Here is a 17,801-nt window from a genome sequence, read left to right as displayed (position 1 = left end):
TTTTTTAAAAGTTTTTAAAATATTTAATACACTCCCTCCTCTTCCCCCACCCCCCAGAGACCAAGGTCCCGATACAGCTCTTAGTTTGACCAAATATTACATATTTTGAAACTTTGTGAAGCATGGAACAACATTCTAAAAAATAAAGAAAGAAAGAGAAAAAAGAAAAAAGAAAAGAAAAAAAAAGATTAACACTGAAAAACAGTTTGATATATTGTTTCAAGGCAAGGCTTGGCTTAAGCTCCCTCTACGACCTCATGCTACCCCCTTTACCATACATTCAGCATCTGGTTCCACATCTAGTATCTAGGAGTTATCTTGTATCCACTGTAATACGGGTCCCCAAATTAGCATACCACGTTTTCTTTTATTTAGCCCTTTATTTGAGAAGACTTTCATGTTCCTATTATACAGAACTTATAGCAAAATGATAAAGAGGTTTGAATAAAACATCTGAGGTTTGTGTCACCACGTTTGCTTTCTTCAGCTCTAGCAAATCCAAAATAGACATCATAGAAAGTGGCGGTAGATAATTGGTCACACTAGATAAACACCAATTTACTACCCACTTGCTTTCTTTCTTCGACCACACCAGCTCTCATCAGTGAACCCTTACCATGGGAGGGGTTGGAAAATTTTCTGGTTGGGTATTTTCACATCTGTGTCAGCAACCAGATGCAGAGGCATGCTAATATGAAAGGCCGTGTGTTCCTGCTGCCCATGCTCTGTGTATGGAGATCCAGTACTTCTTTGGTCTCCATGCTCGAAGGCATCTCTCCCTTCACCGCTGAGACTGCATAAGCCTCTCTGCAGTTATGGTCTCTTGGTAGAGAGTGCGGTGGCTTGCACGAGGCAGCAACCTAGTAGAGTAGCAGTCAGAGCATGGAAGGTTGCAGGGGAAGAAGAATATAATGGGATGGTTATTCTCATACCCACAAGACACCATATGTTAGAAGATGAAAGCATGTCTAGCCTTACGTATGACCCAGGATGGTGGCTTTTCAGTTATTGTTGCCTGAAGCTCCCAATGAAAGATGGAACTGATCTATTTCCTGTGATGTCATTTCCTTTGTTAACCATATAAAGGCAGGTATGGATAAGAGATAAGACCACTGTGTCTGTGCCTTTTGTTGCCTTATTTTTCTTTGCTTTTATTGCTCGCTTAATACTATTTTTGGCTGTGATTTTTTTTTTACTCTGCTTTCTACCTGGATTCCTTCTTAGATTTTTTTGTTCTGGAAGACTTGTGCTGAGCTCTGTCTCAACCTAGGTTCAAGATTGTTTTGGTGGCTTGCTTTCCAGCATCTGAATTAATTATTCAACTTCAATCAAGAATTACTAAACTTACCCACACTTTGAGTCTTCTTACTCCTACTGTTGAGCCTTATAAGGAGGCTGACCATGTTCACATGCCTATTAAGCACAGCGTGGCACCATTCCTACAGGCAAGAGGCCCTTTCATTAAGCAATCCAAAAAGAAACAAGGTAGACATCTGCAACATCCAGTCCTGGACATGTGGTCACTCCATTGTAAAGAGGCAATACACAAAGAAATTTGACGGTGGATAGCAAAACTATCAAGCAATGTGTTTCAATGCCCGCCTGGAGGAGTACAGTGGATCTAGGGGCCAAAATTATTGGGCGGGTGAGAGCACTGTGGAGCCCCGACAGCAAAAGAAGCACATAACAGGCAGGTTCCTCTGGGACCTACACACATCACACTGTAGGGGAACTCTAAAAGTTTCTCCATTGTATTTGCATAGCACGACTATTATTCTGGATAATGTTACTCTGGATAATGGTATTCTTTCCCGTGCCAGTATTGAAATATAAAATAGTTCTATTGTGTCAGTGGAGAAAGGGTTCGATCTCATTTGTGTGGCACACTTACATACAAAAGAGGAAGACTGAGCCCTGTAGAGTACTCCACCGTTCATATTTTAGAATCAATCATATTTTATTGCGTGGTAGAGGATCTTTATACACAGCTTAGCTGCCTACATCCAGGTGCCAGCAGAGCGTTATGTTATGGTCCATACACAGCGTGTAGGTCTACAGCCCGGAGGGCGACCCAGCGAAAATATTCAGACCACAGCGCATAGACAAGGCAACTGGCTAAGATACCACTTTTATAAAACAAAAGGAACATAAAAATAGACAAACACCCAAACCCTCCACCCCTCATTCCACCCCACCCCTCTCCACATCAGTCTCTAATCAGTACTCCTACCTCCTCATAACAACCGGTCACAGTCCAGGGACATTCAGGCAACATTTTTGTGGCCCCTGGTGGTTCCAGAGGGATGAGTTGCAGGATTTGTAGGTATTTCAGGCACGTGACTTCCCTCATTTCTTTGGTAAGGAGTTGCAGGAATGGGGCCCACAGCTTTGCATATTCCGAACCCTTCCCATCGCTGCTAAGCGAGAGGCGCTCCATTGCCAAAAGGTGCCAAAGCCTCTGAATCCAATCCTGTGGATCAGTGGTGGCCGAGGAACCCTAGTGCATTAGAAGAACCTGTCGCGCCGCAAGCAATGATAGGACTATCTGCTTACCCCTCAACAAGCGCAATGGGAAGGACTTAGGATGGGGGAGTCCCAACAACGTGTGTTCAGGTGCCCGTGGGAATGTAATCTGAAATGCAGCATCCAGAGCATCAAGAACCGCTGACCAGTATCATACCAATTTCGGGTAGTGCCACAGTAAATGTATCAAGGTGCCAGGACGACCAGACCCCCGCTAGCAGAGGCCTGGCTTAGTTCCATCCCATCATTTGATGCGGGCTGGGGTATATTACCAAGAAGTAACTACTTTATAGGCAGATTCCGCACCCACAGTATTGGAGGCAGTGTGTTGTGCCCGGTAAAAGATGTGCTTCCTTTCTTTGCGCATTTTAAGGGTTCCCTAATTCAGTCTCCCAGCGGACCTGCGCCTTTGTACACTGCTTCTTGGGGCGCGCCATGATCGAGTACAATTCCGATATGAGCTTACGGTCATCCTTTTTGCAGACCAGCCACTTTTCAGAAGTGGTCATGGGGTGGGACATTAGAGCGAAATTGGGGGGTTGGGTCACCCAGTGTGCAAGCTGTGAGTAATGGAAAGCGTCCGACTCTGGCAGATCATAATAATCCTTACGCAGTTGAGGGAAGGGAATCAAGCCATCTAGATCAAATAGGGAACCCAACCTTTTACAGCCCTCCTTCCTCCAACGGTGTAAGACTGGAGACGTGACCCTTGGAGGGAAATTGGGGTTGTCCACGATAGGAGTCCTGGGGTAGGGAAACGTAGTCCAGCCTCTGTGTCGTGCTAACTGATCCCATACTTAGTCGGCGAGGTCACCGGAGAGGAGTAGAGGCCCCACGCTTTGTATTTGCGCGGCAGCCAAAATTCACGCCAGATGTTACAACCAGCCACTGTGTGGCCCATAAAGTTCCAGTGTTTGCTGTACACAGGCCTGTTACATTCCGTGATGTAGCGGAGACAGGACGCTTGATAATAAGCCCCCACTAGCGGGACGCCCATCCCCTCCCCAGCTTTCGGTGAAGTGACAAGTGATAATGCTAGTCGCGGCTTTTTATTGCCCCATAAAAGTTTGTTAAAGAGCCCCTGTAACTTCCGCAGGGTGCCTGGTGGAGGGCACACTGGGAGCATCTGAAACAGATAAAGGATACGCGAGAGCACAGTCATTTTCACTGTCGCTAACCTTCCATACCATGCCAGGTTAAGGCGGGACCAATCAGACAATGCCTTGGTAGGTTGATCCATCAACAATTTATAGTTGAGGGTAATCGTTTTAGCAATAGATGACGCCAACCGAACGCCCAAGTACGTAATGTCGGTGTGCACCCACTGAAAGGCAAAATCCTGCTGCTGGTCCTGGACCTCATCGTCAGGAATAGAAATATTGAGAATATGCGATTTCGAAAAGTTTACACCGTTCATATTTTAGACAGCAAAGAACTCCACTAGGCACTGCCATCCGTTGCTTAATGTGCTGAATAGTACCACAAGGATAAATCGATATTGCTACGTAATGTATACTAATTGCCTTTATACACCTATGGGTTATGTTTATTATATGCGGCGCTTAAACTGCTTCAGGTTATTGAAATCTTTTCTGGGCTTACTTAGTGCTAAACTCACAACCAGTGAGTTTCCTTTCCAGGTAATGACTGAGCAACCTGGGAGCCTCGGCTGCCAGCTATGATAAAGATTTTTACAATGGGGCGACCCAAAAGCTCCTGGGCCTGGGTAGATAGCGGTACAGTAAGTTTGTGTCCCAGTGGAGCTCAATTAGAAAAGACCAATCAGTACAGTGTATTAATCAATAGTATATAATAAAAGTCAGACACCACCATAGGGTCTTTCCAACAATGGATGTGCTTTAATTGCATCCTATTATTTGAGTTAATCAATTTATAAAGTACAAGACAAATCCTAAATGGATATATATTCTTTACGAAACAGGTGCACAGAGCAGTGGGGTGATAGGTGTATGGGAAGGATTGTGGAAAAGGACAGTGGTGCGTACATATATACATCAATAAGATAATTACAAAGTATCCTGACATTATTTCTGTCCAATCATTAAATGACAAGTCATAACACAGTTACAGATAAACATTCTCTGTTGTATATGTCTGACAAAAATATAAACAGAAGTGTCGACGTTTCGACCCCTAGACGGAACAGTCAATTTCACGCATTGTGGGCAGGGTCTTCATCAGGACACATTTGAGGGTAGGGGAGTGGGCACCAGTATAAACAGCTATATTGCTTCAGGCTGTAATTGAGAAAGGCTTGGCTAAGTTAGCTGTTCACCGTTCTTGCTAGAAGCCACAGGTTACTCATCAACCTGGGCCCCTTTTTCCATTTCGAGTACTTCAAAAATCTCTAAGAAGTCTGGGAGCCCACAAGCCCAGCTTTTCTCAATTACAGCCTGAAGCAATATAGCTGTTTCTACTGGTTCAATTGTCTTCTTATTGAGAATGAAGTGCCCGATTAAAGCACTTGACTCTCTCAGGGTAGTGAAGCAGAGCACTCCATGGCCCACCCGCTGGCACACAACAACAGCACTCAATAAATCATTGTCTGGCCAGAGCATTTTCTTTGAAAAAGGAAATAATACATTTATTACACACAATACTACTATATACTATACATTCAGTTACAAATATATACATTGGGTAAACGAAAATACATGCTGATAATATTCTTGAAGCACCTTTAATTCCTGGTGGATCATGGACCCCCAAATCACAATATGCCACAGATGCAACATTACCAAAAATGGGGGTGTCATTTCAAATATAGCAGCCCTTTTGGTAGGCACCACACCAAGATATAAGGCAAGCCTATTTGCTTTGTCAAGTGGTCACCACATTAAAATATATGGCAGGTCTGTTGACGTTGTCAAGGGATCGCTACATTGTAAGGAACTTTAGAGTTAATAAACATTTAAATGTAAATATCATCATTAAGAAAAGTATTACAATGTTTCTCAATGATCATTGTCAACAAAGCTTTACATTAAGCATTAATCATCCAAATAACCCGCATCAAGAGTCTGTTACACACTCAGGCCACCAACTGTGGCCAAAATACCATCCACTGGCAGTGCCGGCATGTCCGAGCTGATAAACAAGAAATCCCAGCTTTGGGAATTCTTACCTCCCCAGGCCATGTACCCAATGACCTCGGAGACATAGGGTGAGGCCATTAAACTCTTTCATGGGGTGCTGCTGCACTTCCTGCAGCCTCCCGTAATGAACTTGATAAGGTTTGAGGTGCCACTTTCCCTGTTTGGGGCACCACAAAGTGAACAAATATGCTAATTGGTCCCTGGTCAAGCATTATGAGGTGCTCCAGATGGCAGAAAAAATGCATATATTATTAGCGGTGTGCCTCCCTTGGTACTTTTTGGCTTTGTCGAGTTGTGCTAGCTTCCTCCTCCTGTTGGATCCTGGGGATGGTGTCTTTGGCCCCAACATATGTTGTGCTGGGAATGGGGTCCCCGGGGCCAAATGAATGTTGGAAACATGGATGTTATTTCAGATCCCGGGCACCTAAATGGAGGCTTGTTTCAATGTTTTTACCTTTTTGCACTTCATCTCTATGCTGATGGTGCTGTGGCTGTGGTAGTGCTAAAAGTTACTGTAGGTGGTGAGCTTGTCAGCTAGATTGGCGGGGTGCCAGTTGAGATGGCTTTGAGGATGATGATCCAGGTTTTGACATTGTGAGGGCTGGCACAGGAGTCAGTAGAGCACCATCTAGGTGGAAGGAAATGTGGTCATTATTCAGACCCTTGATGACGGCCTGAATCACTAATTCAATTAAAGTACAATCTCTGCAGCGTTAACATTGTCTTTGACTAGCATTTGAAGAAATGTAATTGGCAAATAAGTAAGTATGTATTAGTATTTAATATAGCTCAAACCTAGCTAAGCAGCAAATAACTTTATAATTACATAGGGAGTTGGGAGACGATTTTGTACATCTAGTGGGGATTATACAAATACTTTTCATGCACCACTTTACTCAATTTTAGCAAGGGGAAATCAAACAATCTGCCCAAAATCACACAATGTTGAGGCAATCACAAAGGCCAGGATTCGAACTTGGACTCCAGGGTCCCAAGGTTGGGAGCTCTAGCGGCTAGGCCACATCCCCCCCAATGTTGTACTTGTTACAGAAATGTCCTATAATCGCAATAGGTGTCAACAACAATATTACAGTACAATTCAGGGATCATTACTCTGCACTAAGAATGAATGTGCTCAACTAAATGCATGTTTCATTCTTAAGCTGAGGGAAGGAACTGGGAAGCAGAAAAAGAGAAAGGAGAACTGAGTTGGGTAGTTTAGAATTAGAAACTCTCAGGTTGAGTGAGATTGTGTGTATAAAATAGTAGTATTCTGAGAAACTCAAAGTTCACACAACAAAGGTTGTTTAGTAGTGTTAAGTGGTAATGTTAGGAGTTAAGATGCCTAAGAACGGCGGGTTGCTTGTGTAGACGGTAGATGGTTATAATAATGAAGTTCCTGTACTGCAGCAAATGTAGATGGAAATATTAGGATTGTTTGGATTGTTGGTGGAACTCTGTGCTGCATGCATCCAATGATGCAAAGCCCTTGCAGTCCTCCCTGGAGAATCTGAGAAATATGCCCCATCTTCAACCATCATTCAACCCATGGGGCTACATTAGGATGGTGCTAAACTAAAGGTGCCCTTAAAGAATAGAAAAAATAGAGCTAATTTACACTGACGGGGTTTCAGTGGAGTGGCAATTGGCAAACATTAGTCACTCCCTCCCTGAATCAATTAAGGATCTTGGGTCAGATGGCTTTACACTCAGGAATTGGAACACCATCCTGCCCCAAATCAGGCATGTCCTATCCCTCATACACTTAAGCAAGATCTGAAAATCAACCTCTTCAAGGTGCACCAAACTATCCCAAACTATCCCAAACAACCAGAAGAAATCCATACTTTAACCCTCGCCTTATGACATTTTAAATCAATCCCCGTTTTCTTGTTTTGTGCGCTTTCGCTTCCCAGCTAGCCTTGCACTCTATAAATACCAATACGCACATACATTGCTCCTTCAGCAATCTTCTGAAATTATATCCATCATTAGCTGCTTTTCGACTCACCTATTCGTATGCAATTGCAAGATTCATCACTACTGTAAAAGTTCCAGATCGGCCAACACACTGTAATCAAGATGTTCTGCCTGACTTTCTATCCATCACCTTAAATTGCAAAGAGCGGTCAAATCTGTCATCATCCCTGATTGCCAGCATTCCACTGAGATGTTCAAGTTGCTGTGCAATCTTTCTGCAGTTACTGAGACTACGGCTTGGTGATCATTTGTAATAAGAAGAAAAAGGGAGCATGCTTATTTAGCTTATACGAAGGAATGTGCACAAATGGGACTTTAAACTGGTGTGGGTACATACCCTAGGTGTCTGAATTTAAACGTGTTGCACAATAGAAAAATCACCTATTAAAATCTGTGAGGCTTTTTATTAACCCTTTCGATGCTGATGACGAGCTCAGCTCGTCATCACCCACGGGTGTCGTGTGCTGATGACGAGCTGAGCTCGTCATGGTGCCACTAAAATGGCAATTCCCAGCACAGGAGGGGGAAAACGCCTAGCAGCCATAATTGGGCCAGTGTTACTTTGAGATGCAACAAATTGCGCTGAAACAAATTAAAACAAGTAAACTATTCACCCTGGACTGTGTGAAGGGACGCTGTCTTACACAATGAGTAGTCTGGACATGGTCGGATAATATGTGTATATTCTTTGGTCAATATCCTTCAAGTTACATGTAATAATAGGCCTACTAGGGGCATGGCGACATCCAGTAGATGAGTTCCTGTAGTCTGCAAGGGGATGGAAGGGGCAGATGCTACAATTCTGAAGTAACTCTAGCCACTGCCTGGACAGTACTCCAAGGACAATTGGATAGAAGGAGGTATTGTGTGCCTTGCACCAGTGTGTAAAATATAGGGGAAGGTTTGGGGACATCAGATAAACTGATACGGAGGTGAAATAGTATGTTGTAAATGTAAATAAATGTAAATGTAGTGCTTATATAGCGCACGTATCACCCCCAAAGGGGTCTCAAGGCACTGTACACATACCGCTGTGGAACCCTTCCTGGCCTTTCCCTGTGAAGTGCCCACTCCTGGCACACCCAAGGTGAAGCCAGGCATCCTAGCGCTGTTGGGGCCGTTGTGGAGATTAAGCAAGCTATTGCCCAGAGTTGCAGAGTGGGACCCATGATTAGAATAGGCACCGAGGCGAGAATTATCAGGTCTGGGGAAATTGAGCCCAAGACCCGCCAAGGCGGGAATTGAACCCTGGTCCAGGCCAGACCTCTGCATCAGGGTCCGCCGCTCTAACCATTGAGCCACACTTCTCCACTAAATGGACTTCCATAAGAAGCTTTTTAGCCTTTATTGTGAATAACTGGATCTGATTCTGGTTATTCATTGCTGTGATCTCACAGTAGTGGTTTTACCAAAGTGGTTAACCAATGTTGCACTAGGGGAAGTGCTTGTTTCTCCTTTGCCCCACTACCTCACCCGGATCGCCAAAGTCCAGATTGTGGCAGTAGAACGATGGTTGGTCTCACCAACCTTCTCCCGCATCTCCATGGTCTCCACAGACACAAAGGAGATGGGAGAATGTGGGTGGTGCTGTTCCCACTGCCTTCTCCCCTGTCAGCACATTTTTCTACAGGCCTGCGCTGAGACTAGAAATCAAACCATGCTGACAAGTGAGTCTCAGAGTCGCCGTCCGCGCTGTGGCAACTGTCTGCTCTCGGTGTGATTGCGGAAAGTACTGCTTTGGGCTGGGATGGGATAATGCATAGGGTTTTGTGGTGGTTGGCAATAGGCCAGGTTCCTATTTTTCAGTTGAGTCGGGTGAGAGGCAGGGGTGAAGTATTTTTTTTAATTCTATTTGGAGATGGACGACAGAAGTCTTTTTCAAAGGGTTGTGGGGATGAATGCAGGTGGGCAGCTAATTATTTTTACTTTGGTGGTGTGATAGAGGTGAGTGGCAGGAGGCAAGGTATTCATTTTTAGTTTTGGGGAGGGTAAATGTCGAGGGTGGTGAGTGGCAGGAGACCAGGATATTTATTTAACTTTTTTTATATATAAGTTCTATAATGATCCCCCTATTACGAATATGCTCCTGCATACATGTCGGAAGCAGGTAAAGATAATTTGAGGGGCCGTATAAACGATAAAATAGAAAAGGTTAACATGAATAATGGGCAACTTTTTCATCTCAGAGTTCTCGGTGGCATGGACATTTTGAGCTTTTCTCTCGTTATCTATTTGAAGTCACTCAGAACCGCTTGTTGGAAAAAATCCCCGTTATTCAGTTACACATCTATAATTCTGTGTATGTAGATGGCCAGGGACATCTGACCCTAAAGCTAACACACTGGGTAAAGTATTTGGGTTTCATCTGACATGTGACTCGGGGTGTGAGAAGTCCATAATGGGCGTTCCCCTGTGGGATAATGAACACAGGTAGAAGGTATGATGTGCCATAGACCGGTATGGAAGAAGTGGTGGAGTTCAGGGTGGGGTGGAGGCACATCCGCGAATTACCCAGTGAGACAAATCCCATGACCATAATCATACTATCCAATTAAAGCGCTAGATAGAAGCAGACACAATGGAGCAACGAATATCTGAATCTAGAAAAAAATGCACCTGTAATCAAGTAAACAATGTGTCTACCTTTAAGCAGGCAAGTAGACATACTCTGTTGTATCCTTATAGTTCAGGGGTGCTACATTTTGATTGCCTCTACCAAATTCTGACCCAGCACCCAGACTTCGTACTGGTATAGTTCTAGGATTGTTAGGTTAAGTTGAAATGATTTATGTAGAGCATTCTTTTTTCAGTTTGTGGGCCTTCTTCTCGAAAATATTGACACATGTTCGGATCACAGCATTCTGCTTTATCAAGTGTGCTTAGTACCAGTCACATCTTCGATAATAGTTCATTAGATTCCCTCCAGAATGTTTCATTTTCAAATTCGATACTTTGTTACTGAGTAAAGTGTTCACACAATTTGATGTCTGCTTCTCTACTTCAGACCAATGTAATGTTTTCCGCTGTCTTACAGCCAGTGGAAAACTTCAGTTGAGTATATTTACATATCATATTGTGTCCAATGATGTGTTGCACCAATTATAAATTACAAGTGTAAAACTTTATATTGAGTATCTTGGAATCAAAAATATGAAGATGAAGTCGTTAAAAAAATCAATATGTTCTTGGTAGCTTAGAGAGCTGTGGGAACTGCGAAGCATTTGCAGATTTATGTGCTGTTCAAGTCTAACGTTCGCTTGTTTTCGTTTGTTTTTTCAGATTGTCCATCTCAATGAGAAATTTGAAATCGTTTCATTGGTCGGGACGCTGAACGAGACGGCCCATCTGCATATATCCCTGTCAGACAAGGACGGCAAGACTGTGGGCGGGCACGTCATTGGCGACCTGGAAGTCTTCACCACGGCCGAGATCGTGATTGGTGAATGCAGCAGCCTGCAATTCACCCGGGAGATGGATGAGCGCACGGGCTTTCCCGAACTTGTCATTAGCGCTCGCCCTGGAAACGCTTAGAAGACACTGCCCTGTAAATTATGTGCCATTTTTTTTTAAGTGGATTAAATAAATTGGGCAGTAACATGTCTTTTCTCGCTTTTTTTTTTACTTCAGCGTATTGATTCGGCCATTTTGACCACACGGAGCCAAATCAATTTTGTATGAGATGGATGAAGCTAAATAATTTAATTCTGACTCCAGAAATGGTTTTTCATTAATTTGCCTTTTGCCTGCACTTGTTTACCCGGTACGTGGTGCAGCTTCCTTCGAGTATTACACGAGGTGTACTCCAGGGATTTTTGACGACAGACTAGCCGCGTGGGGGGCTCGTAGGTGGTCTGGGAGCAAGGGGGAAAGACAGGGGAGGGGGTTTAATGAATGTGCCTGGTTTGCTCATCTTTACATTGTCGCTTATTACTCACTAATTGGGCAGAACTGCTCAAACAAGCTCAGAGGAGCAGTTGTCACACGAGCGTGACATGGGTCTCCAGAAGCAGCCAGAGATGGCAGGACTGCCTGGCCTGGCCCCCTTGCTACTTATTGGCAGTGAGCCTAGCACACAATCTCCTTAAAGTGCAGTCATTGTTAGCCAACCCATTAGAAGTCCACAGTCATGAGAAACCTTGGCAAGGCCTGCCATTTGAGGGAGCCCTGGACAGGCATGCAGCTGTGCGGGACACTTGGGAAGTCAAGACATCATGGAAGGGCCCAATTCTTTCTTGGACAGGCTCTAAATAGACTCCAAGATGCGGGCTGAATTAATTTGTGGTGCAATGGTTTAGAGTTGTTTTCTGAAGGGGCTTAAGGGACTTGTGCAACATTTTGGGCTGTGACATCTGCTTTGCACCGCTCCTGCATTTAGACCCGTTTGAGTGCTGGCTTGGTAATTCCAGTTTTTGACCTGGTTGAGATGGACACGCACAGAATTTTGACAGTACCAAGTGACTGACACTTTTAAGTGGCAGTGCCAGTGACTCAATTTCTTTTACCGCTTAAGTTATCCTTACAGGAAGTGAATGCCTTTCTGAATGCGCCTTGGCCTGAAATCTTTTATAAAGGATTCAATATGTCCGCAGTGGAAAACAGTTTTCTCACTAAAGGATGAACTACTTTCTCCCAGTTTAATTATGAGCGTGCAGTTTTTTTTAAAAGGACCTGGTGGAGTGGCTCAGTGGTGTGCATTACACTGAGCACTGCAGTGTAGTATGTGTTTATGGGGCATATGTATGAAGCAAATTTGTATTTGCAAAGGCCGAAATTCGCAGAATTTCGGCCTTTGCGAATGCGAATTAGCAAAATTATATGTATGAAGAAAAATCTGGTGCAAAATAAGGAATCGCAAAATTTGCGATTCCTTATTTTGCAATTGCATTTAAGGAATCGCAAATTTAGCGATTCCTTAAATGCAATGTATGAAGCCAAAAAAATAGCAAAATGCCCTTAAGGAAACGCAAATTACCACCAACTTCTAGTTGGTAGTAAGTTGCGATTTCCTTGAAAAATGCACATTTCAGCATTTTTCAAAGTGCCATGTAACACACATACATGCCCTTAGGGCATGTATGTACGCCACATGTTCACCCATGCATATTTCAGGGGTGCAACAGGGTGTCCTTTTGACACCCCTGCACCCTTGAAATTATTCTAAATTTGCGATTTTCAAATTGCGAATCGCAAAATTGAGAATACCTTCCCATTCATTCCTATTGGCCTCCTGGCCCATAGAAATGAATGGGAAAGTATTCCTTAATTGCGATTCTCAATTTGCAAATCGCAATTAAGGAACACTAAGAATTCGCAAAAAAAAAAGAATTGGTACATACATACCTATTTGCGATTCTGAAATAGCGATTTCTTAAAAATCGCTATTTCAGAATCGCAAATCGGTACCTTCATACATATGGCCCCAAATCTCTTACCTGCTCCAAGAGATGATTCAAAAGCGTATCCTGACATAACGATTTTGTAGCCAAAGCCCAAAGACTTCACAATTTTAGACTATCAAATAATATTGTTGTACTATAACTACACATCTGCATCCATATTTCTCCATTAAATGTACTTACTACTTACACTTCATTTACAAACACTATTTGTCGGCAAGTTCGTTTCACACTACAACATGAAAATTCTCCTGATACAATGTTGCTACTGTTTCCAAAGTATTGTGCTATTACAAGAACGTCCTGGAAAGGTCTGTGCAGAAACCAATATGTATCAAATGTCAGTATGTGACTTGTAGATAAATGTGAAGGTTTCTACTCTTTGTTGGGCAGAAGCCCTCACCGCCCCAAAGGCTTGCAAGCTTCATCATAGGGCTCCTTCTCACATTGATACAGATCTACAGCAATGTGGGCAACAACCCTATATAAATATATGGGAGGTCAATAGTTGGTGTGTGATTGTGAAAGTGGACATGCAGTTCAAATCAATGCCAAGGTGCCTGACAAACAGCTTGTGCTTGGATAACTCAAATTGATTCGTTTTATTTCATTACCCATTGGTAATTGTAATTCTATTTCGTCATAAATCCTCTGTGTCTTAATTTGGGGGTAAGTTGCCCTTTATTCGACATGGCGAGAAATTCTTGTAAAATCAACATGGATCAACGCACAGTGGCAGCTTTACATAGTCCTTATACAAGGGGACAAGCACAGATGAATTCTGGAAGCTCTCTTTGGGATCTGGTTCAAAAATTCTGTATTTCCAATATATCTTTTTGGTTGCCATAATAGAGCCGGTCCAAGATCCGATTGGTATAGTGAGTGTATTCATTTGTGTTCCGAGACTGTCAGATAATATTGACCCATGGGATACACTGTGTGTTTCAGCTGATAAGAGCAATGCAGTTGGGTTGGGGGTTAACTGCTAGTTTGTCTAGAGCTAGTGGGACTATGCGTTGGCCACCTGCTGATAAGGGAGCAAAGTAGGTGACCCTTCCTTTTGGCCCAAATTTCTTGTTGACAGTCTGCCCCTGGTTGCGTTTCTGTCCAAAGCCTCTGTGAGGATGTACTCCACACTTACCCACTTCTACCGAATGTGACAGCAAATCCAATTTGTAAAAAAAAAATAAGAATTGTAACTAAAGCTGTGTTTATAATGTACGTTAAAAGCAAAGAAGTGAATGAAATATATTGTAAGTAAAACTGGTCTAAAGGTAGTGCTAAGATGTTAGCGAATAATTACACTGTGTCAACATGCAATGACTTGACTGACTGATAACATCTGTGCACATGCATACACACGTACATACGTGCACATGTTTAGAACAATGTTGGAAGACCCACCTTTGAAACAATTCACAGTCATTGATCATAATTACATGGATATGTCAGAAGGTTAAAAGATGCTGCTCACCACCCTACGGTCCACCTTCTATTACAACAACCCACTACCAATTTATACAGATTAGCCACACACACGTAAGAAAGAATGAAACACCCTCCAACAGTCTTGCTCGTTAACTCTTAACAACAATGTGGCATACCCAACAGTGCCAAGATCCAAATGCTGAAATGTACAAAAAACACATTACACACCGTGATGAGAAAGTAGTGTCAAGGACTGAATAGCCCAAGAAGGCAGCTGGATCTAATGGGATGGATTTAGGCCCATATCTTTGTACTGGGGTGAATGTATGTCATTGTTCTGCTTTCTGTCCACCAATTGTTCTTTTTGCATCTGTCCCCCTGACTGGGACGGGTATGACCAGACGTGGGTCCCGTGCTCTCCATGTCACTGGAGTCAAGCTATCCTGACTGATGAGGGGTGAAACCCCGTAACCAGTCATAAGGTTTTTGTTTCCAGTCCAGAGAGGACCTGGCCTGGCAGTTCGGGCTGGACTGTTCCCCTTGGGGGCAGAGTCAAGACTGATTTGCATATGGCAGTGTTCAAACTGGAATGGCATGGGGGCAAAAAAAACGATGGATTTAGGTCCAGATTTCTGTAGTGGGGTGAATGTATGACATTGTTCTGCATTCTGTCCAGTAATTGTTCTTTTTGTATCTGTCACCCCGAGTGGGACGTGTATGCCCAGACGTGGGTCCTGTGCTCTCCATGCCATTGGAGTCAAGCTAACCTGGCTAATGAGGGGCGAAACCCCGAAACCAGTCCTAGGATGCTTGTTTCCAGTCCAGGGAGGACCTGGCCTGGCAGTTCGGGCTGGACTGTTCACATTGGGCGCAGGGTCAAGACTGATTTGCATATGCCTGAATTCAAACTGCAATGGCATGGGGAGTGAAAAAACTATGGAATTAGGCCCAGATCTCTGTACTGAGGTGAATGTATGACATTATTCTGCATTGTGTCCATTAATTGTTCTTTTTGTATTTGTCACCCAGTGTGGGACAGGTATGCCCAGACATGGGTCCCGTGCTCTCCATGCCACTGGAGTCAAGCCATCCTGGCTGATGAGGGGTGAAACTCTGAAACCAGTCCTAGGATGCTGGTTTCCATTCCAGGGAGGACCTTGCCTGGCAGTTTGGGCTGGACTTTTCCCATTGGGCGCAGGTTCAAGACTGATTTGCATATGGATAGGTTCAAACTGCAAAGGCATGGGAAGCAAAAAAACTATGGATTTAGGCCCAGATCTCTGTACTGAGGTGAATGTATGCAAGACAGCAAGGACCCCCTGATACAGATCAAATTTCCTGGGTCAGGGCAAATAGCATGTGTGAGTAAAGTACCCAGGCAAATATTTTGAAACCTACTAGCACATGAAAATTGGCTTGAGCCACACAGAGAAATGATAATACACTACTGTTTGTACATATTAGAATACAAATTTAATACTTGTTACAATAACATGATATTCAATAAAATCGATACATGATTATACACAAAAGATAAAAAAGTTTTTTGTAGCATTATAGCATATGCATAACTTCAATTCTTTGAATAGTTCATAAATTTAAAAACTGTTGGATGGTTTCCTGTCTCCTGTCTACGCGTTTCGACACTTTTACGTGCCTTCCTCAGGACTGTACCATCGTGCTATTATAAGGATAGAGCAAAGTAGATACATAGGGCCGAAAACAGCATAAATGTCTAGATGCCGTAAAAATTAGTATGAATGTCAATGAAGGCCAGATCCGACTTCTAAGGAAGCTCAGATTGACTAGGTTTCAAACTTTGTGTGTAGACTTAGTAGTCACCTAGTATTGCCAACATCCAGTGGGCTGCTTCATTAGCGACACGGGATTGTTATAATCAGACCAAACTGTTTTAGATCACGCGTTAAAGAGGATATTCTTAGTTCTCATTGTTTATTGGATAAGTTTCTGATACGAATTTAAGATGCACGTAATCACACATCTAATTCGTCTTTCGTGATGCACACCCTGCTGCAATAGATTTCAATTGCAAATCCCAGCGTCCATGCGGCGTTTAAAATCTGTGTTCGTGATATCTAAAGCGGACCGGCTAAAACGGCGTTCCGACGGTATCTGATATTTCGGCCGCAAGGACGCTGGGATTTGCCATTGAAATCTATTGCAGCAGGGTGTGCATCACGAAAGGCGAATTAGATGTGTGATTACGTGCATCTTAAATTCGTATCGGAAACGTATCCAATAAACAATGAGAACTAAGAATATCCTCTTTAACGCGTGATCTAAAACAGTTTGGTCTGATTATAACAATCCTGTGTCGCTAATGAAGCAGCCCACTGGATGTTGGCAATTCTAGGTGACTACTAAGTCTACACACAAAGTTTGAAACCTAGTCAATCTGAGCTTCCTTAGAAGTCGGATCTGGCCTTCATTGACATTCATACTAATTTTTACGGCATCTGGACATTTATTCTGTTTTCGGCCCTATGTATCTACTTTGCTCTATCCTTATAATAGCACGATGGTACAGTCCTGAGGAAGGCACGTAAAAGTGTCGAAACGCGTAGACAGGAGACAGGAAACCATCCAACAGTTTTTAAATTTATGAACTATTCAAAGAATTGAAGTTATGCCTGTGCTATAATGCTACAAAAAACTTTTTTATCTTTTGTGTATAATCATCTATCGATTTTATTGAATATCATGTTATTGTAACAAGTATTAAATTTGTATTCTAATATGTACAAACAGTAGTGTATTATCATTTCTCTGTGTGGCTCAAGCCAATTTTCATGTGCTAGTAGGTTTCAAAATATTTGCCTGGGTACTTTACTCACACATGCTGAGGTGAATGTATGACATTGTTCTGCATTCTGTCCATCAATTGTTCTTTTTATATTTGTCACACAGAGTGGGACGTGTATGCCCAGACGTGGGTCCCGTCCTCTCCATGCAACTGGAGTCAAGCTATCCTGGCTGATGAGGGGTGAAACCCTGAAATCAGTCCCAGGATGCTTGTTTCCAGTCCAGATAGGACCTGGCCTGGCAGTTGGGGCTGGACTGTTCCCATTGGGCGCAGGGTCAAGACTGATTTGCGTATGGTTGGTTTCAAACTCGAATGGCATGGGGAGCAAAAAAACTATAGATTTAGGCCCAGATATCTGTACTGGGGCGAATGTATGACATTGTTCTGCATTCCGTCCATCAATTGTTCGCTTTGGATCTAATTTTTAAGCAAAAAAAAAACACTACAGTGAAAGACAGACACTGGATGAAGTGAGCAAGGTCTAGTTCATGCACAGATAGACTCTTACAGGCATGGTGCTCAATATCTTTTGAC

At 43.1% G+C, this 17,801-nt stretch overlaps 1 protein-coding gene across 1 annotated transcript in view; it reads left to right on the top strand.

Annotated features, from left to right (window-relative positions):
- Nucleotides 1-11,216, top strand: part of LOC147708922 (uncharacterized) — a 32,043-nt gene extending 20,827 nt beyond the window's left edge. The window contains exon 3 of the mRNA XM_086925411.1: nucleotides 10,899-11,216. Within this exon, the coding sequence (XP_086781537.1) occupies nucleotides 10,899-11,150 (252 nt within the window). The 3' untranslated portion in view covers nucleotides 11,151-11,216. The remainder of the gene's footprint in view (nucleotides 1-10,898) is intronic.
- The last annotated feature ends 6,585 nt before the right edge of the window (nucleotides 11,217-17,801 follow it).

Source organism: Lissotriton vulgaris, chromosome 6 (genome assembly GCF_964263255.1).
Source record: "Lissotriton vulgaris chromosome 6, aLisVul1.2, whole genome shotgun sequence".
Classification (NCBI taxonomy): Eukaryota; Metazoa; Chordata; class Amphibia; order Caudata; family Salamandridae; genus Lissotriton; species Lissotriton vulgaris.
The sequence above is the reverse complement of the archived record's forward strand: the minus strand, read 5'-3'. Positions and strand labels throughout refer to the sequence as shown.